At 42.2% G+C, this 21021-nt stretch overlaps 1 protein-coding gene across 5 annotated transcripts in view; it reads left to right on the plus strand.

The window, feature by feature from the left end:
- The window catches only part of ARMH3 (armadillo like helical domain containing 3), a 180545-nt gene that overhangs the window by 140630 nt on the left and 18894 nt on the right, over nucleotides 1-21021 (plus strand). For all 5 annotated transcript variants that reach the window (XM_081228629.1, XM_081228626.1, XM_081228627.1 and 2 more), the window contains exon 24: nucleotides 8659-8737. In XM_081228629.1, coding sequence (XP_081084755.1) covers nucleotides 8659-8737 — 79 coding nt within the window. The remainder of the gene's footprint in view (nucleotides 1-8658; nucleotides 8738-21021) is intronic.

The raw sequence follows: 21021 nt of genomic DNA on the forward strand, positions 1-21021 counted from the left end.
ACTTCAGGCTTACTTTTAGAAGATATTGGATTACTTTTATAAGAAATGCCAGAAAGCTTTTCCCTAAGCCTCCTGGTATGACTTGAAAGGAAGAGAAAGCTTTACTGTCTTCAGTGACAACTTTTCTTCCTTCACTGGGGGACAGCTGTTCATGTCTGCGACACCTTTTCTTCTGGGATGGGGATAAAACATTTTTATTGTTATTTTCATACTTTTGGAGAATAGCTGGTGATCATGGACCTCCTTACTTGTGGTAAGACTGGACAAAAACCTTCTTAGACTTTCATTTATTCAGTTTTACTAAAGGCTTGGGAATATATTGGTGAGCAAAATAAATTTGGTTCCTGCTTTCATGGAGCATTTAGTTCCAGTTTGAGGAAAGCTGGAGGTTTGTTAAGAAATTATATTCCCATTCCCCACTCAGTTCTACCTCCAGACTCCTTTCCCTTTCCTTGGGCCTTATTTCTTTAAATCCTCTTCCTAGTCTTGGATGGATGGCTCTCTCTGGGTAATGTGGGCAGCTCCAGCCATTTCTCAAAAAAAAAAAAAAAAAGAAGTGGTCAACAGTGTTGAGAATAGGAGAACCTTATTTCTCCCCCACCAGTGTACCCCCAACATTTTTTTTCTTTTTTTTTTGGCTGCATCGGGTCTTTTTTTTTTTTTTCAGTATGTGGGCCTTTCATTGTTGTGGCCTCTCTGGTTGTGGAGCACAGGCTCCAGACACACAGGCTCAGCGGCCATGGCCCACAGGCCCAGCCGCTCCGCGGCATGTGGGATCCTCCCGGACCGGGCACGAACCCGTGTCCCCTGCATCGGCAGGCGGACCCTCAACCACTGCGCCACCAGGGAAGCCTGCATCGGGTCTTAGTTGCCGTGTGCAAGATCTTCGTTGAGGCATGCAGGCTCTTCCTTGCGGCACGTGAGCTTCTCTCTAGTTGTGGCGTGTGGGTTTTCTCTTCTCTAACTGTGGCGCACAGGCTCCAGGGAACGTGGGCTCTCTAGTTGTGGCTCGTGGGTTCCAGAGCACATGGGCTCTGTAGTTTGCGGCACACAGCCTCTCTAGTTGAGGCGCATGAGCTCAGTAGTTGCCCCGCGGCATGTGGGATCTTAGTTCCCTGACCAGGGATTGAACCTACATCCCCTGCATTGGAAGGTGGATTCTTTACCACTGGACCACCAAGGAAGTCCCTAATTTATTTTCTATCTCTACAAATTTGCCTATTCTGAACTTTTCCTATAAATGGAATGGTACAATGTGTGGCCTTTTGTGTCTGGCTTCTTTTACATAACGTAATATTTTCAAGGTTCATTCATACTGTAGCATTTATCAGTACTTCATTCCTTTTTATGGGTGAATAATATTCTGCTGTAGCTCTACCACATTTTATTTACCCATTCTTCAGGTAATGGACATTTGGGTTGTTTTTTGGCCATTATGAATAATGCTGCTATGAACATTTGTGTACAAGTTTTTGTGTAAACATAATGGGTTCATTCTTTTGGACAAGTACGTAGGAGTAGAATTTCTGGGTCATAGGGTAACTCTGTGTATTAACATTTGAGGAACTGCCAAACCACTTTCCAAAGTAGCTGTACCATTTTACAATCCTACCAGCAGTGTATGAGAATTCTAATTTCTTCCTGTCCTTACCAACAGTTGTTAACTGTCTTTTGGTTATTGCTATCTTAGTGGATGTGAAGTGGTATCTCACTGGGTTTCTCATCAGATACATGATTTGCAAATATTTTCTCCCATTCTGTGGGTTGTCTTCACTTTTTTTAAAAAATTTATTTCTTTATTTATTTTTGGCTGCGTTAGGTCTTTGTTGCTGCGTGTGGGCTTTCTCTAGTTGCTGCGAGCGGGGACTACTCTTCATTGCAGTGCGTGGGCTTCTCATTGCGGTGGCTTCTCTTGTTGTGGAGCATGGGCTTTAGGCGCACAGGCTTCAGTAGTTGCAGCTCGCGGGCTTCGGTAGTTGTGGCTCGAGGGCTCTAGAGCGCAGGCTCAGTAGTTGTGGTGCACGGGCTTAGTTGCTCCGCGGCATGTGGGATCTTCCTGGACCAGGGCTCGAACCCGTGTCCCCTGCATTGGCAGGCAGATTCTTAACCACTGAACTACCAGGGAAGTCCCTCTTTTCACTTTCTTGATGGTATCATTTGCAGCACAAAAGTTTTTAAACTTGACCTACTTTTTCTTTTGTCAGCTTGTGCTTTTGGTATCCTAAGAAATCATTGCCTAATCCAAGTTCATGAAGATTTACTCTCATGTGTTCTTCTAAAAATTTTATAGTTTTTAGATCTTACATTAAATCTGTGTTCCATTTTGAGTTGTTGGGTTTTTTTTTCGCCACACCACATGGCATGTGGGATCCTAGTTCCCCAACCAGGGATCGAACCCATGCACCCTGCATTTGAAGCACAGAGTCTTAACCATGGGACCAACCAGGGAAGTCCCATTTTGAGTTAATTTTTGTGTAAGGTATGTGGTAGTGGTTCAGCATCATTCTTTTGCATGTAGATTTTCAGTTGTCCCAGCATCATTTCTTGAAAAGACTCTTCCCACTTAATTGTTTTGCCACCTTTGTCAAAGAGAAGCCTTAATCTATTCATAATGGCTGTTTTCTCATTCATTGCCCACTCACACGTTCCTCTTCTTCCCTACTCCTCCTCTCCTTTCAAGTCCCCTTTTCCAAAATACTTCTTAGCATGAAAGCTTTCCTTTGGCAAAGCTAGGTTTTGTTTAAATACCTGAAGGGCTGATATTAGATAAAAACCAATCTCAAAATGCAAACAGGGAATTCTCTGGTGGTCCAGTGGTTAGGACTCTGCTCTCACTGCCGAGGGCCCAGGTTTGATCCCTGGTTGGGGAACTAAGATCCCACAAGTTTTGCAGTGTGGCCAAAAAAAAAAAAAAAAAGAAGAAGAAAATAAAGGGAAAATGCACGTCTCTTTCTTTGCCATGTATGGTGCTACAAACCCTGCTGCTGATAACCCATGTGGCTATATTTGTGGCATTTGTGATTGGAACTTTGTGGCATAGGACCCTCAAAATGATCCTCATCTGGAAGAGAAGGATACAATTACCTGAAATGTAAAGGATATAAAGAGAGGAAGTCACCAGCAGCATGAGAAGCTGACTTTATCCACTTTACTACTTTGCTAAGACTGACTCTGGCTTGGGGTCTGCTTTGCCCAAATGCCAGGGTCTCTGCGGAGAGTAGAATATCCACGTATTTGTCTTCTCAGCTGCCATAACAAAATACCACAGACTAGGCAGCTTAAAAAATATAAATTTATTTTCTCACAGTTCTGGAGGCTAGAAGTCCCAGATCAAGATCCAGCAGGGTCAGTTTCTGGTGAGGACTCTCTTCCTGGCTTGCAGACAGCTGCCTTCTGGCTGTGTCCTCACATGGTGGAGAGAGATCAAGCAAGTTCTCTGTTATCCCTTCTTTTTTTTTAATTTTTATTATTTTTATTTTTATTTATTTTTATCTTTTTTTTTAATCCCTTCTTTTAAGGACACTAATTCTGTTGGTTCAGTGCCCCACCCTTATGACCTCATTTAACCTTAGTTACTTCCATGAAGACTCTCTCTCCAAATATAATTATGTCAGAGGTTAGTGCTTCAGTGTATGAATTGGTGGGGTGGGGGCAGATATTGTCCGTAACAATTCAGTACAGACCTAGTGAAGATGCCCTGATTAAGCCTGTCCTAGCTTCCTGCTCCTGCAAGACTCTTCTCCCTGGTCTCTTCAGTTACCTTCTTTCCTTACTGACCTTCGTTTTCTACCAGGCTAGTCAGGGGCAAGGAACTTGTGTCCTTCGTGCAGTATTCACCTTCTCTGAACCTGCCCTTTTTGGATGGAATGGGTAGGGAGGGACTTGAACTCATACTTTGATCATTCATCTTCTTTTTATTTATTTTTTTGTTTTTAACATCTTTATTGGAGTATAATTGCTTTACAATGGTGTGTTAGTTTCTGCTGTATAACAAAGTGAATCAGCTATAGGTATACATATATCCCCATATCCCTTCCCTCTTACATCTCCTCCCACCCTCCCTATCCCACCCCTCTTCATTCATCTTCTGATAGAAAAAAATTGCTATTTCTTCTCTGGAACCTCAAGTTTTAGACCTTAGCACTGGACAGTTGCTACCTGTCAGGTGTTGATCAGTGAAAATGAGAGAGCTACTTTAGAATCTCTTAGTAGACCCCTCCCCCTTCTCCCAGATGTTCAGAAGAGATGCTAGTAAATCTTTTTTAAGGTGATATCAGTGGGAAGGAAAGCCTAATGAAAAAAGAGAGATTCCTCCTTCATCCATAAATCTGGTATTTCATCTTTCTCCTACTGAGAGCTAGTCAGGCATAAGTTTAATTCTGGGACCGTGGCCAGGTGGGGAAATGTGAAATCACAACCCAGGTGAACGCTGGTAGCCTCCAAACTTCCTGGTGAAGGAGAAACTAAGTATTTCAGTCACTGCAAAGGTATGTGTCACTCAGTGTGGGCTGACTTAGCCTGGTTTTGGTGTTTTGTCATCTCTTTGCTGTCTCAGAACATATTTCCATTTCAACAGTATGAAGTCCTGAGAACTTTAATAGGAAGCTTCCAAACCCTCTCTGAAATACCCTGCTAAAGAGCATGGAGGGAGAACAGCCAGTGTCAATCTATTTTTCTTACCTCTTAGGCCTAGTGCCCTGTACCTGCTATCTTCAGAAGATCAGATTAGTACTCAGATTTTACAGATAACAATCCCAAATAAACAGCAAGAAAAGTAAAGCAGGGATGTATACTCTGTATCCTTTGTGGGTACTGAATTAGAAATTACTAACTGGATGTACAGTGTTCCACCTCTCTCAGGTTTCTAAACAGTCCCTTAACTTGCCTGGTGGGAGACCTTCCATCACTTGCTGAGATCTGAAGCTCTGGGACGAGAATGTCACAGGGCGGGTTGGAAGATGATTTTATCTTCATTCCAAATATAAATTCTCAGACTGGCAAATCTGTCATACCCTCAGGATAAGTTTGCCCAAACAATATTAGCATATATGCCCTGCAATATCAAGCACAGGGCATCCACAGACCCAACTGACACTTGGCAGGTATAATGGTGAGAAGGGAAGGAAATAAGTGTACTTTTATTTTTTTTTTAAGAGTCTTTTTTTAACTTTATTTATTTTTGGCTGTGTTGGGTCCTCGTTGCTGCACGCGGGCATTCTCTAGTTGCGGTGAGCAGGGCCTCTTCATTGCGGTGCATGGGCTTCTCACTGCGGTGGCTTCTCTTGTTGTGGAGCACGGGCTCTAGGGTGTGCGCGCTTCAGTAGTTGTGGCACGCAGGCTCAGTAGTTGTGGCACGCAGGCTCTAGAGTGCAGGCTCAGTAGTTGTGGTGCACGGGCTTAGTTGCTCCGCGGCAGGTGGGATCTTCCCAGACCAGGGCTCGAACCCATGTCCCCTGCATTGGCAGGCAGATTCTTAACCACTGCACCACCAGGGGAGTCCCAATAAGTGTACTTTTTGAAGATAGTACCTTCCAATTTTTTTCTTTCTCTCCCCCATTTCCTCTCTCCTCCTTTTCTTGCTCTGAGCGCCTGCCCCCCTCTTTCTTTCTTCCCTCTTTTTCTTTTTCCTTTCTCTCTCTTTTCTTGCTTCCTTGCTTTATTTCTTGGCAAGAAAATTCCTCAGATAGAAAGGGAATAGAATTACAGCATCCCCATCTGTTCCATTCCCAGGGATTATTTAATTGTCCAAATTTCACCAGCTTCTCTGGATTGCTAGCTGGGCCCCAGTGGCTGCTACCATCCCGCCCAGACAGACATTAGGGTTTTTTGGAGTTCTCTGTTTTCCAAACCTAGGCAAACCAAAACAAAACAAAAAAACCCTAGTTCAGTCAAGTCAAGATTTTTTTATATATATAATTTAATTTAATTTATTTATTTATGTATTTGGCTGCTTGGGTCTTCGTTGCTGGGTGCGGGCTTTCTCTGGTTGTGGTGAGCGGGGGCTACTCTTTGCTGCGGTGCACGGGCTTCTCATTGCAATGGCTTCTCTTGTTGCAGAGCACGGGCTCTAGGCACGTGGTCTTTAGTAGTTTTGGCACGCAGGCTCGGTAGTTGTGGCATACGGGCTTAGTTGCTCTGCAGCATGTGGGATCTTCCCAGACCAGGGATCGAACCTGTGTCCCCTGCATTGGGAGGCAGATTCTTAACCACTGCACCACCAGGGAAGTCCAAGTCAGGATTTTTTTCAAAAAATTTTTTTTACTAAGAAATTTAAAGGAAACTTAAAAAAAAAAACCTACAAAAGCATGAAATAGATGTATTTACAGAATGCAGATTCTGTTTTCCAAAATAACTGAGATCTAATTGTAGATTGATTTGTCTATTGTATTTCCTTTCCTCAATCCCATCACTTTTGCATGCTGGACCCTATGACCCAGACTCTACACGGGGTTAACTAAGTTAGTACTGCTGCTAGGTTTGGTGGGTTTCTCAGTTCCCTAAACCTGCCCTCCCATCTTCTCATTGGGTTTAGCCTCCTGGTTTTCTTTTCTGCTCCTGGACTGTTGTCATCCTTGCCAATACCCCCAAACGTTGCCTTCTGAATGAGAAAAATATTTGACACCCCACTTGGTCACAATGGATATTTGGGATTTAGACCAAGCCCCACAACCTTAACTTGCAGATAACATCTCTACCCTTCGTCCTAGCCTCTAGAAAAATAAGTTACCAAAACTTGCCTCTTGCTTCTGACCCACGTCTGTCCTATTTGATTTGTTCATTCATTGAATATTTATTGAGCACCAGCTTGTGCCAGGCGTTGTGCTAGATATTTGACATTGCTTTGTTATATAAATATTACAAGAATCCTCTTAAGGTTTAGTTCACTCTTTCAACAAACATTTATTGTATGCCTACAATGTACCCTTCCTAGATACTGTGCTAACTGCTAAAGTAGATATTATTATTCCCGTTTTTTTCCTCTGGTGAGACATACAGCTTCCCAAAATCGTTCAGGAAAACAAGTGGTCAAACTAGGATTCCAAACCATAGTGGGGTTTTTTTTGAAGTTTCTGGCTTATACTTATATATATAATATATAATATATATATTAAATGGTTTTATAATCCTTTACTATCAGTAAGTTATATTAAAAGAACATATTGATTTCTATTATGCTGTCCAGACATACACATTTTAATAAACTGTTTATTTTGGAATAATTTTAGAATTACAGAAAAAGTGCAAAGATAACGCATAGAGTTTCTGTATGCCCCTCAGCCTAGTTTCCCCCATCTTACATTACCATGGAACATTTATCAACACTAAGAAATGGGCATTGATCTATTGCTATTAACTAAACTTCATATTTTATGTGGGTTTCACCAGTTTATCCATTAATGTCCTCTTTCTGTTCCAGGATCCAATTCAGTTATCACACTGCATTTAGTTGTCATGTCTCCCCAGTGGTCTCTGGTCTGTGACAGTTTCTCAAGTTTTGTTTTTCATGACCTTAACAGTCTCGAGGAGTACTGGCTAGGTATTCTGTAGAGTGTACCCCAGTGTGGGTTTGTCTGGTGTTTTTCTCACGATTAGATTCTGAGATTATGGATTTTTGAAAGTAAAAAACAGAGGCGAAGTGCCCTTCTCATCAGATCATACCAGGCGTTACATGACAGCCACATGACATCACTGGTGATATTCACCTTCATCGCTTGGTTAAGGTAGTATTCGCTAGGATTCTTTACTGTCAAGATACTATTTTTCCCTTTCGCTACTCTTCTTTGGAAATAAGTCTAGCCTATTTTCAGTGGGAATGGGAATTAAACTCCACCTCCTAAGGAGGAGAGTATCTACACATGTTATTTGAAATTGTTCTGTTAGAAATATTTGTCTGTTCTCCACATTTCTTTAATCACTTTTATATCACTATGGACCCATGCTAACCTCTGGTCTAAAACCTGTGCTTTTTCTGCTGTACCAGACAAGAAATGACAAAGACCTATACTAAGACATTTGTTTCAGGAAAATTTATTTCAGATTTCAGAGGTTTTTAAAAGGTAGATTTGATAAGACTTGGTGACCTTGAATGTGACAGAGTGGTGGAGAAGGGAGTGTTTGAAAACAACGCTCAGATTTTGGTTTGAATGGCTGGAAATAAAATTTTGGTTTGAAATATTAACTAACAAATATGATGATTGGTCGTAGACTTTGATAAAGCTTAGCTTCTTCGGAGACTGTATTTAGCCTATGTGTTACTGAATGCCCTGTTCTCCCAAGTAAGAGCAGACCCAGAGCAAACTACTACTTTTCTTTCTGACTGAAACACCAGGGCCCCCTAGTGGACAGCCCCCCGGGTCCTGTTTCTTGTCTAAAGGATGCTTGGTTTTGTTTTTTGTTTGGTTGTGAGGTTTTTCCCTAGTTCATTTGCAGAGCAGAGATGCTTGATTCTGTTCTCTGTCTAATAAATTATTAAACCCTTCCCATTTTAAAGTAATCAGTTCACCCCGTGTGACCTCATGTTCCTAAGAGGACAGTTACTCTCTGACAATTACTCCCATGCTCTCATACTTTAAACCAGAAGGTAGTTGATACTTGTTTTTAACTCATTTATCCTCTTATTCCATCTGGTGCTATATTAATGTTAATTCTTTGTTTCAGAGCCATCATCAACCACTTTAACCCCAAAATTGAATCCTACGCTGCTGTGAATCACATATCCCAACTGTCGGAGGAGCAGGTAAGCCACTACTTTCCTCATAGTGACCCTAGTTCATGGCTAGCATCAAGCCCTCTCTGATGGCAGAGGGATTCTATGACTGAGCTTCTAATGGGAGTGGCAAGAGCTAGGCTGCTAAGAGGAATTAGTAAGGGATTTGTTGATAGTACTTTAAATAGAATGATGGCTTCTGTTTTTGTGGCATATGAAGGGTTTGCTTAATTATGTAGAAGATATGTAGGTGAAATTTTGAATTGTTATTTTAGAGTGGGTGATATGGCATTTCTTCTTTTAATTTTAGGCAGAGAGTCATTTTGACTTTTGAAAATAAGAAATGAAAACTTAGCAATGGTTGAAACTGCCAATTAGAAAAACCCTGAGTTCAGCTTAATTTGATGCTGTTTGGCTCCTTAAAACATGAGCCCTCCTTGGGGCAGATTTTCCTTAGTAATTGAGTTCTAATTTGCCTTGAGCAGTTATTTTGGAGCAGGTTTTTCTGTGGTATGGACCAAGTTGGAGATGCAGATAGTGTTGTGTGTTTGTTTTCCTTGAGTCTGGCCTGATTTCCTCTTCTCCCAAAATGCCTGTACTCGGCTCTGCATTATATAAAATTACAGATGGGGCTTTAGCGTGGCATGGTATTGAACTTGATGTTTCAGAATGAGACTCTTGAGTCCTGTTTTTAAAAATACAAAATGAGACATGTATTCACACAATCTTCCTTCCTTCCCACCTACTCCCAAGTTGGAGGGCCTCGGTATTCATGAGGTGAGAGTCCAGATATAGGCTCCAAGCCAATTGAGAAAAAAAACACCTATGCTCTGCACTCCCTTTTTTTGCCACTGAGCCTCTTGCTGGCAGGGCCAGCCAGCTAGCTGTTGTGTGATTGTGTGTTCAGTGTTCCTAAAAGCTGTTCCGCTCACCAAATGAGGCACCAAGCAAGCCTTTTGCCTAACAGACAGCTTCTCAGTATTCCCACCAGTGGCTCTTTCCTCAGCCAGATGGATAGGACTCAATTAGTCTATCAGTTATTCCCCTTGACATATTTGTTCTCTTTTGTGAGGCCAGCTGTGAGAATCCATCCTCTTATTTAAACCGCTTTGATAAATGGCTTTCATTTTCTTTTTTCCTCTTCTGCCTATGGAGCAGTCCTAAGTCCTGTATAGGACTTTGATGCCACTGCTCTCTGTGAGGTGCTTCAAGATCCTACCTTTTCCCTGTTGGACCAGTTCAGATTAGTTTTATTATATCATTTTTATGCAAAAGAATTCAACATCTTGAGTTTTGTATAGTGAAAGAATGGGTGACTTTCTTACCACAGTGAGCTCTGGTTAGTCTAAAAGCTTTAAAAAAAAAAAAAAAAAAAAGGAAGACACATTTTCCCAGTCAGCCACGTGCAGTATTCATCCCCCAGCAGCTTGGGAAGGTCAGGCTGAAATCTTCCTACAGCAGTAGCAGCCACAGACCAATAATAAAAATCCATTCTGGCGCATGAGGCAATCTGGAAAAGGATGATTAGCAAGCACGTGTCCTCACCCTTCTCCAACTTCTTTCAAAGTTAAATGAAGTGATGAAAGTGACTCTCAGTAAGAGTCCACAAGCCAGAGATGAGGCGACTTCTATAGAGTTGGGAGAGTACACAGCCCTATTTGAGAATGAGGAAGGGATAGTGCTCTCAAAGATTTATTTTCTTAGTCAGTAAATAATTGCATGCCTGCTGTATACAAAGTGTGGTCCTGGGTAGTAGGGATCAGTGGTGAATAATCTAAGTGTAGTCCTTGCTCTTATGGAGTTTTTGTATATTCATTACCTCTCTTAACAACTCTTTTCACTTGGGTAGTGGGGGAGGGGTGACAACTATTCTGGGACCCTTTTCAAAACTGTCCTCAAAATAGTTGTTGCTTCTCTTCCCTAACTGACTCTGAAGGGCAATAAATGACAGCATGAGGGTGCACTTGGTTTTATTCTCAGCATATCAGATTAAAAGTATTTTGACTCCTTGTTAATCTCCAACATGTGTTGGAGCACTTCTCTCCCCTCAGTTATGAACATTAATGCTAATGTCACTAATGTGAAGTGTATTCACAGCTTCTCAAAGAACTGGCTTTGGGATGCAATAGAGCCTGGTGGTGCAGTGGTTAAGACTCCGCACTTCCAATTCAGGGGGCTTGAGTTCAATCCCTGGTGGAAGAACTAAGATCCCACATGCCACTTGGCCAAAAAAAAAAAAAAAAAGTAAGAAAGAAAAAGAAAAATAGGGCCTGCAGTTGTTAGCAGCAAACTAAGTAGAAAGAAAAAATCGGGAACTTAATCCCCAAGTAGATTCTAAAGTACTCCTTCTTTTTTTTTTTTTTTTTTTTTTTTTTGCGGTACGCGGGCCTCTCACTGTTGTGGCCTCTCCCATTGTGGAGCACAGGCTCCGGACATGCAGGCTCAGAGACATGGCTCACGGGCCCAGCCGCTCCGTGGCATGTGAGATCTTCCCGGACCGGGGCACGAACCCGTGTCCCCTGCATCGGCAGGCAGACTCTCAACCACTGCGCCACCAGGGAAGCCCTAAAGTACTCCTAAAGTAAAACCTAAAGACCATGGATAGGCATTAACTGGGATTTATAGCATTTAGTAAGATAGCAGACAAGAGAGGGCTCTTTGCTAGATCTGCCTACCTAGGCTGCCATTTTCTTCTGGCAAGAAGTTTAGTTCTGGCAACCCCGAGACACATTCTAGTGTGTGTTTGAGGCATTTCAAGATGATGTTTGTAAATCCATTGTTGCTTAATAAACAAAGCCCAATCTCTCACACTGGGGTTTCTTTTCAGATGTCCAGAAGATAGATGACATTTTTTATTACTTCTCATTGGCTTCATGGAGGGCAAAGCTTTTTAATCAGTTAATACCCTCAGCATGACTGAATGGTCATTCATTTTCTAGTGTAATAAACCGTGCATTTTTATTTTGTATACACAGGTGTCATATTTGTCTGGAGTTGATTGTGAAGCTTGCTCATTTTGACTCCTTTTGTGTGTGTGTGGTAAAATCTGCATAAAATTTACCATTTGAATAATTTTTAAGTGTACATTTCAGTGGCATTAAGTGCATTCACATTGTTGTACAACCACCACTACTATCCATCTCCAGAACTTTTTCATCAGTTCATGCTGAAACCCTAAACCCATTAAACAATGACTCCTCATTTCCTGTACCCCCAGCCCCTGGTAACCACTATTCTACTATTTGTCTCTATATATCTGACTATCCTAGGGGTCTCACAGATAGTGGAATCATACAATATTTGTCCTTTTGTATATGGTTTATTTCTCTTAGCAAAATGTCTTCAAGTTTCGTCCATGTTGTAGCATGTATCAGAATTTCATTCCTTTCAAAGCTGAATAATATTCCATTGTATGTGTATAGCACATTTTGTTTATCCTTCTAACCATCGATGGACATTTGGATTGTTTCCACCTTTTGGCTATTGTGAAGAATGCTGCTATGAATGTTGGTGTTTTGAGTCCCTGCTTTCAGTTCTTTTGTTTATATACCCAGAGGTGGGACTGCTGGATCAAATGGTAGTTAATTCTATGTTTAATTCTTTGAGAAGCCATCATAGTGTTTCCCACAGTGGCTGCACCATTTTACATTCCAATTTTTCCACATCCTTGTCAACACAGGTTGTTTTCTGATTTTTTCGATAATAGCCATCCTAATGGGGGTGAAGTAGTATCTCATTATGGTTCTGATTTTTATTTCCCTAATCATTATTAATGTTGAGCATCTTTTTATGTGTTTATTGGCCATTCATTTATCTTCTTTGGAGAAATGTCTCTTCAAGCCCCTTGCCCATTTTTTAATTGGGTTGTTTGGATTTTTGTTGTTGAGTTTTTGGAATTCTTTATATATTCTAGATATTTATCCTTCATCAGACACATGTGATTTGCAAATATTTTCTCCCATTCTGTGGGTTGCCTTTTTACTATGTTGACAATGTCCCTTGATGAACAAGTTTTCAATTTTGATGAAGTCCTGTTTGTCTGTTCTTTGGTTGCCTGTACTTCTGGTGTCATCATTGCTAAATCCAGTGTCATGAAACTTTTCCCCTATGTTTTCTTCTAAGAGTTGTATAGTTTTAGCTCTGACATTTAGGTCTTTGACCTATTTTGAATTAATTTTTGTATATGGTGTTCGGTAAGGACACTTTGACCGCTTTTTGTATTTCACGTATCTTTATGAATAAAGTTTATGGAGAAGGTACAACTTGCTTTTCCAAGAACTGTGAAACTACTCCCAGTTTATTCCCTACTAGGTTTCCTTGTCTTTAGTACATCTTATAAAAATTGACCTTCAGGCCCCTTGCCCACCCTCAGCTGAGATTTAGCTCCTTTCTCTTCTCAGTACGGCTTGTTGGTAAGCATCTGTCCCTAGCTGGTAGAATCATTTGGTATGCCCCTATCCCTACCAGTGACACGCACCCTGATTTTTATTCTCTCCCGAGGATAGCTGAGTCACACAACCTGTGGCATTTTCATAGATAAATCCCAATGACCCTTTTGTTTCTACTAAATAAATGTGGAAGGAAGGTATTTAAGAGAAACTCTAGACCCCAGACTAAATCTTGGGTTTGGATGCTTTGAGGATATACTGTCTTGATGATGCAGTGCTCCCTGCACATAAGTATGTTAAAATAGAAGAGCTCTTCAGTGGGTTCTCCTCCCTATCCTGTCCTACCCTAAACTCTTATATACTCCCTGTCCTTTATTCCTGCTTTTCAAATTAGGAAAAATACTTTTTTATTACTGGCTGCATCCTACTAGAATTGGGTCTACACTCAAGAGATCTGTCATGAAATTTTTTGGAATACTAGCTCACAGGTTTTTAGCCCAAAGTCCAAGAATAGGCTTTAGAAAATTACTGCACACTGAAATTGTGTAAAATTATGCATATGTCTTTTTTTTTTTCTTGAAGAGGGTCCATCTTTCTTAAAAGTCTCAGTCAGCCTTTGACCCCTTCAACACACAATTTTTTTTTAAAGAATCACTGGCTTAGGTGTCCTGAATAGTACCTCATACTTTCCTTGCCCCGAAAGCCATCAGACCTTTGAAAATGCCCACTGAGGATCTTAAGCACCTTTTAGACTATTCACTATTTGTTTTGGTTTGCAAATGCTATGACATTGATTTATATCAGCTCTAACTTCCTTATAGGCAAAAGAGGGATTCATAGCAGAACTTTACAGAAGATTCTCTAGAGCCCTGAATATCTAGAGTACCTAGTGGCAATTTAGGATTCAAGTCAAAGCCTTCCCTGAGCACCTGATTCCTTAAGCTTTCAGTCACACTCAAGACCAATTTTGTGCCATTGAAATATCCCATTGGAAAACAAGTAAATGGCCCACTTTTACTTTCTTCAGCCTTCATTCAGCTATCAGTATTTTAGCATTTAGTGCTTTGTGCTTTAGATTGAGCCAGGCATTTGAGGGATACAGAGGTATGATAAAGGGCCTTTGTTCTCAAAGGATGGAGTAAGTGGAAAAGATGGCTTAAGGCAATTTATTATCAATAGCCGACCAGTACTAGCAATAGGATCTGTGGGTTCCTGTTGGAGAAAGATCTCTGCAGGTTGTGATGGTCAGGAAAGGCCACGTGGAAGAGAGAAGAAGTGAGTTGGGCCTTGAAAGAGGAAGGATAGGAATTGGATAAATGGAGAGGCACAGATTGTGAAATGTACTCAAAGCCAGGACCTGAAAAGGACAGAAAGAGTGGAGAAGAGTCCCAGAGCGTCTATGCCTTGTCCTGGGGTCCCAGGGCACCCAGGGGCTGGATGCCTTAGAAATACGATTCAGTCATTTAAATTGTTAGCACATCTTCCGTAAACCCTAGTGCACTGACCCTCATCCCTGTCCTAATTGTACTGCCTTTGATTCAGTTCACAAGTGTTCATCTCAAAGGCCTAGTATGAGCCAGCCTCACTGCTACTAGGCGTGTGATTAGACCTACGGAGCAAACCTATCTCTCTCTTTTTTTTTTCCTGGTAAAAAACACGTAACAAATTTTTTTTTTTTTTTTTTTTTTTTTGTGGTACGCAGGCCTCTCACTGTTGTGGCCTCTCCCGTTGCGGAGCACAGGCTCCGGACGCGCAGGCTCAGCGGCCATGGCTCACGGGCCGAGCCGCTCCGCAGCATGTGGGATCTTCCCGGTCCGGGGCACGAACCCGTGTCCCCTGCATCGGCAGGCGGCCTCTCAACCACTGCGCCACCAGGGAAGCCCTTAACCATTCTTAAGTGTACACTACAGTAGTGTTAATATATACATTGTTGTGCAACTTATCATGGGTTCGAGCCCTGGACTGGGAAGATTCCACATGCCACGGAGCAACTAAGCCCATGCACCAGAACTACTGAGCCTACGTTCTAGAGCTCGCGAGCCACAACTACTGAGCCCACATGCCACAACTACTGAAGCCTGCAGGCCTAGAGCCTGTGCTCCGCAACAAGAGAAGCCACCACAATGAGAAGCCCACGCACTGCAACAAAGAGTAGCCCCCGCTCACCGCAACTAGGGAAAGCCTGCGTGCAGCAACGAAGACCCAACACAGCCAAGACAAAAAACAAAAAAAACCCCTGAAACTCTGTGTATTGAACAACTCCCCTTTCCCTGCCCTCCACCTTGCCCCTGGCAACTACCATTCTACTTTCTGTTTCTAAGCGTGAGCAAACCTATCTTGATGCTGGTATTCCTTTAAACCAAGTGCCCCAGGGGCTTGCTAAAAATTTTTCATACAAATTTAGGAATTTTCCGGGAAGATCACAAAGGTGGTCTGCTGGCACCCCCATGTGCCACAGGACTATAGGACAGTGTCACCAGATGCCTCCCGTTATTTCTTCAAGTCTCCACTCTCACTAAGGCTTTGGATTTTGGTTTCAGAGGAGGCCCTGTATAATGTCGTATGTTATAAGAGGTATCTTTGAAAGTATTATGATGAAACAGAGAATCGTTCATCTGTAGGAGTAGGTTAAAGTCAATTAGGGAAACAAAAAATGCTTCACATCTGATTGAGTGAAAGTTGCATTGGAAGCTGTGTATTTCTTTTCATCTATTAGTCATCTTTCTAACCCTTTTTGCTTTTCTCCTGATCCTAAGATAATAGCCACTATAAATAACTGCTAGGTGTTTAAAGATCCTAACGAAACCTAACTTTATTTTCCCAGAGAACAGTGAGATAATGCTAATAAGAGGAGAGCCCTAGTTTTTGGGGCAAACATTGTTAGTGTGTCTGGGTGGCATCCGTTACTTGTGAACATCTAGGAGGAAGCACAGAAAGATCTTGGGGAGATATCCTAAAAGCTTCAAGGCATATGAGGAAAATGGAGCCTGGTACTTCAACTTTAGAGTTCTTGGCCCTTGGGGTGCTAGTAAATGTTTAACAACTGGTAGGGAGGTGAGTGGTTGGAGGGGGCTGATTTGTAGTGCTGAGGGTGAATGCTCCCACCATGGCTACATGGTGTGAAGCCAAGTGGCTCTCACAGTGCTTGAAAATTTAACAATCATCTCTCACAGGCCAAGCATGTGTAAGTCAGCTCCAGCATACCACTGGTTGTTGAGGAAGACTGAGAGAAGGGGGCTGTAAAGCTGTGAGGCGGGGCTTTTTGAGCAGGAGGTGAGTGTGGGTCACTTTCCCCATGGAGCCACCTATATTGCCTCCCAGGGCAATCGAGTCCTCTGAGCAGCCCATTCTGAGAGCCCCTGTTATGTTTTCTCATCTTAAAACAGGGCCTTGGCTACCATGCAAGGCGGCCTTGGCAGAGACATATGCTGGTGAGCTGAGATTTAAGACTCTCACGATAGCCATAACTCAGTTTCCTGTACTTGGCATTGTGTTTTTGTACAACAGCCTGTAGTTTTGCACTGCCTCTCTCTAACCCTGAGTGATGGTTTCTGTGGGAACTCTGAGTACGAGCATGTGACACAAGCATTGGCTGTCTGGCCCTTCCTCTCTTGGTGTCTTTGTTTAGATTCTGACATTTCAGTTGACCTATTTGGCAGGAAAAAGTTTGATATGAGTTATTTGTTCACTGGATTCACCAAAGCAGAAAGACACAAAGTCAGAGGCAGAGGGATTTTCCTACAAGCTGCTAATAAACCTTGGAAATCAACTTTATGTTACATAGGGCATCTTGAGAAGGTCCACTTAAGAAGGTCAGCTGATTATGTGCTGCTAGGATGTCCACTCTCTTACTTGGACCAAGAGGTAAGCTGCACTACCAGAGACAGGGGAGAAAGCTGGATTTTAGCTCCTCTGAATAGGGAAGAAAGTATCTTGGATTTTAAGAAGGACACAAATAGATAAAAGGAAAGGAACAACTAGGAGTTTCTGAGCTAGGCACTTTTACTTAGGCTATGTAATTAATTCTTTAATCAATTGTTTGAGGTAGGTACAGTTATCCTCATTTTATAGATGATGATGCTAAAGAGACTTAAGTAATTTGTTCAAGATCACACAGCTGTTAGTGGTAAAGCCATAGTGTGAACGTAGGTCAGTCTGACACCAAAGTCTGAGCTTTTCATTGGCCGAAGCACGTGAGACAACTGGAGTTTGTCAAGTATCCTGAAGGAAGAGGCAAGTCAGGATAGGAAGGTGCAGGGAGAAACAGAGAGAATGGGGATAACAGGGCTCATTCCTAAGGGGTGGGGAAAGGTCCTGGTTTGGGAACGCGGCCCATTCGGTTAAGGAAAGAAAGTACTGAACAGGGGCCTGGAGAGTTTGCCTGCCAGTTAGGCAGAAATGCCTAAGTAGAGGCTCCTGGCACAGTATGATAACTTTATAAATGAGGGAAAAGTCTCTTTATTCCATACAAGCATGTCAGAAAAGTCACTATGAGAAATAAAGCTTTTCCACACACCAAAGGAAGATGACGAATTTTTTTAAAGTTCTTATGTACTTATTTCTTTTAAAGATAATATATTTATGTGGGTCAAAACCAAAAAAGTAGCACACTGAATTTTAATTATTTTTAAAGTGGTAGTTCCATTTTGTTTAAAAAAATAAAGGGAAAATGAAGATTCAAAATTAATGTTCCTCAGCCAAGCTAGATGAATGCAGAGGTCACTGGTGAAGAGCCCAGCTTATTATTCATGTCTGCCACTGTCAGCATTTTCTTCAATTAAGTATGAATTTTGAAATGCCCATCACATAAACTTTCTGGTCTTCCTCAGTCAGGCTTCATTGTCGGTGAAACTTCATTGGCAGTGCATGAGAGGAGTAGCTTTGGAGCTCGTAGGAACTCCAGTAGTTGTCAGCTTTTCAAGAGGTTACAGGAGACAGCAGCCCTTGCTTTCTTGGTTTAAGGTAAGAAAGACCCTTTATCCCAGTTACTAGATATACAGGTAGGACTTCACTCTTCAGTTTATTTATTTATTTGGCCGTGTTGGGTCTTAGTTGCGGCACGCGGGATCTTTCCTTGCGGTGTGCGGACTTCTCTCTAGTTGTGGCATGTGGGTTTTCTCTCTCAAGTTGAGGCATGTAGGCTCAGTAGTTGTGGCACGCAGGCTTAGTTGCCCTGTGGCATATGTGATCTTAGTTCCCTGACCAGGGATTGAACCCACGTCACCTGCATTGGAAGGCGGATTCTTTACCACTGAACCACCAGGGAAGTCCCTTTAGTTTGTTTTTTAGCCACCTCCTTCCTTCCAAATAGATCTTCGTGTACTTTTGTTTTATTTCCATTGCAACCTCTCTCCCAGGAGGTAGCTCAAAACTCTATAAGGTGTGCTTGGAAGAGTATGGTTTGCCACTGTGATAGTAACACTGGAGGCCAGAACTGTCACTATGCAAACTGTTATCTCTGTTATAAGCTGTGTTAATTGGAAATGTTTTTGCTAAGTACCATAACAACACTTTGACCTTTCACAGTGACCCTGCTCAGAAAGAAGTTACAGTCTTAAAAATGACCCACCCAGCTAGAAGGGAAACTGTGGAGAGCCCACAAATGGGATTTCTGTTAAAGAATTTTGTCTGTTAAGGAGGGATAGAAAAGTGAGGCCTGGCAGTGAGGCAGAGACCCCATATCAGATTGTCGGAGAGATGGTGTTTTCTTTTTCCCTCCCTGAGATGTGGTATATTTCCAAGAAAAGAAAGCTCAAGTAGGGAGAACAGAGATCTACCTCTTGGTTTCAGCTGGGTGGAGTGTCCAGCCTGCAGTAAGCCATAGAGAGGGAGAAGGCCTGATGCAATATTTGGTAAACATGTCTATCATGTTCCCCCACCGCTATTATCTTGGCTGCCTCTTGGTGTGATTGCATACCTTGCTTGTGCAGGGTAAGGACCTGGGCATGTTGGATCTGTAATTAGTGCAAAGAAAAGCTTCACAAGCTTCACCCCTGGAAACAAGGGGGTTTCTAGGGCTTCAACCAAATCAAGTCAGGGAGGTGGGGCAACTACCCAGGCAAATTAAAGAAAGTCATTGTCACCACTCCTTTAACAAACTGATGGCCTTTCACGAATCACCCACTGTGAGTTTCATAATCTGGTCAGCCTTTCTGAAAGGCAGAGCCAACCTGTCAGATCAATAAATTTCAGGGCAGTCAAGAGCCCTTTGTTTGGTAGCAGGCTTGAAAGACATGGATGGACTGGAGAACTGGCCAACTTAAATTGGTTCTGAAGGGACTTCCCTGGTGGCGCAGTCATTAAGAATCCACCTGCCAATGCAGTAGACACGGGTTCGAGCCCTGGTCCAGGAAGATCCCACATGCTGTGGAGCAACTAAGCCTGTGCGCTACAACTACTGAGCCTGTGCTCTAGAGCCCACGAACCACGACTACTGAGCCCATGTGCCACAACTACCGAAGCCCGCACGCCTTGAGCCCGTGCTCCACAACAAGAGAAGCCACTGCAATGAGGAGCCTGTGCACTGCAACGAAGAGTAGCCCCTGCTCGCCGCAATTAGAGAAAGCCTGCACGCAGCAAAGACCCAACGCAGCCTAATTAATTAATTAGTTAATTAATTTAAAAAATTGGTTCTGAAATTGAGTTTGGTCCTGAAGTATATGAGACGAAAATAGAAAGGGGAAAAAATCTTCTGCATATTATATACAAGTTGGCTGTATAGAGGAAATAGTTATCTTTTAAAAGGCATCATCTTTTTTATCATAAGAGATTTGTGTCCACCTTTTATATCCTTGTTTCCAAACAATTATATTGGATGATTGTGCCCTGGAGAGATATTCATGTTATCTTGGATAGAAAGTCACTGTAAGCCCCTAGTGGAGGGGAAGGATGCTCACTCAGTTGAGGCCTATGAGTTTGTTATCAGGTTACTATTTGTTCTAGCTCCTGTACTGTTGGCTTGTTTTCTTTTTTTCAGCCACTTTGAGCTAAAGTGTTCTGAAAAAGAATCAATTCTTGCCTCCCAAGGAAGTTCTCAGAACCTGCTTTTGTCTAAGAATTCTCTGCTTCTGGGTGTCCTTGGTTCGTGCAGCAAGGAATGGGTGCCCCAGCTTCACATCCCCCAGATTATTTCTTTTCTGTGCAGAAGGACAGAGGTTTCTGCTCTGTGCCAAGCCAGGGGATATAAAATGCAAAAATCATACATGCCCTTGAGGACCTCACAGTATAAGAATCAGGATCACTAATTTCTTGCTTAGACCTTTGCTTCTGTGCCCTCCTGTAGACCTCACTCAGCTGATGTATTTGGCGTGCTTGTAGCAGCATCCCCCAGCCTTTTATAAACCTAAGAAGGTTTAGGTTTGTAGGTACCCTAGTGAAAAAATACCTCATTATAAATCCGTAAGTGGTTGGCTGATAACCCTTATTTGGAGTGAGTTTCCACAAGGAGAGCCATGATCGTCTCATATCTTTCACCCCTGCTTCAGTTTCATAAAAAAGGCAAAAGTGGAACTTTCATTAAATGTCCTTGGTAAAGGTAGGACTCTATAAGTTCCTGAGCTTGGCAAATGATTGAGTTTGTCAAAAGATCCATCTACAGTACACCCACTTAAAAAAACCTCATGTGGCTACTGCCCAGCTGAAAATGATTTCAAACACTGTTGATTGCTACCTGTAGTCCCTTTAATTTGTCAGGGAGGATTGCCAGGGATGGAGAGGTAGGGAGGAGTAGCACAATGAGGGGAATCTTTGGCCTTGTGGAAATACTAGGAACTCCTGGCTTACAGATACTGATATTTCAGTCTGAATCATTCTCGCCCCAACCAAAAATGGAATGGTAAGACCAAAAAAAGACAAAGTTTACTGCCATGGCCCTACTTTTTTTTTTTTTTTTTTTGCCTAGTCATGATTTACTGGACTTAACTTTTT

The sequence above is a fragment of the Mesoplodon bidens genome (assembly GCF_964165515.1).
Source record: "Mesoplodon bidens genome assembly, chromosome: 1".
In the NCBI taxonomy this organism is placed as follows: domain Eukaryota; kingdom Metazoa; phylum Chordata; class Mammalia; order Artiodactyla; family Ziphiidae; genus Mesoplodon; species Mesoplodon bidens.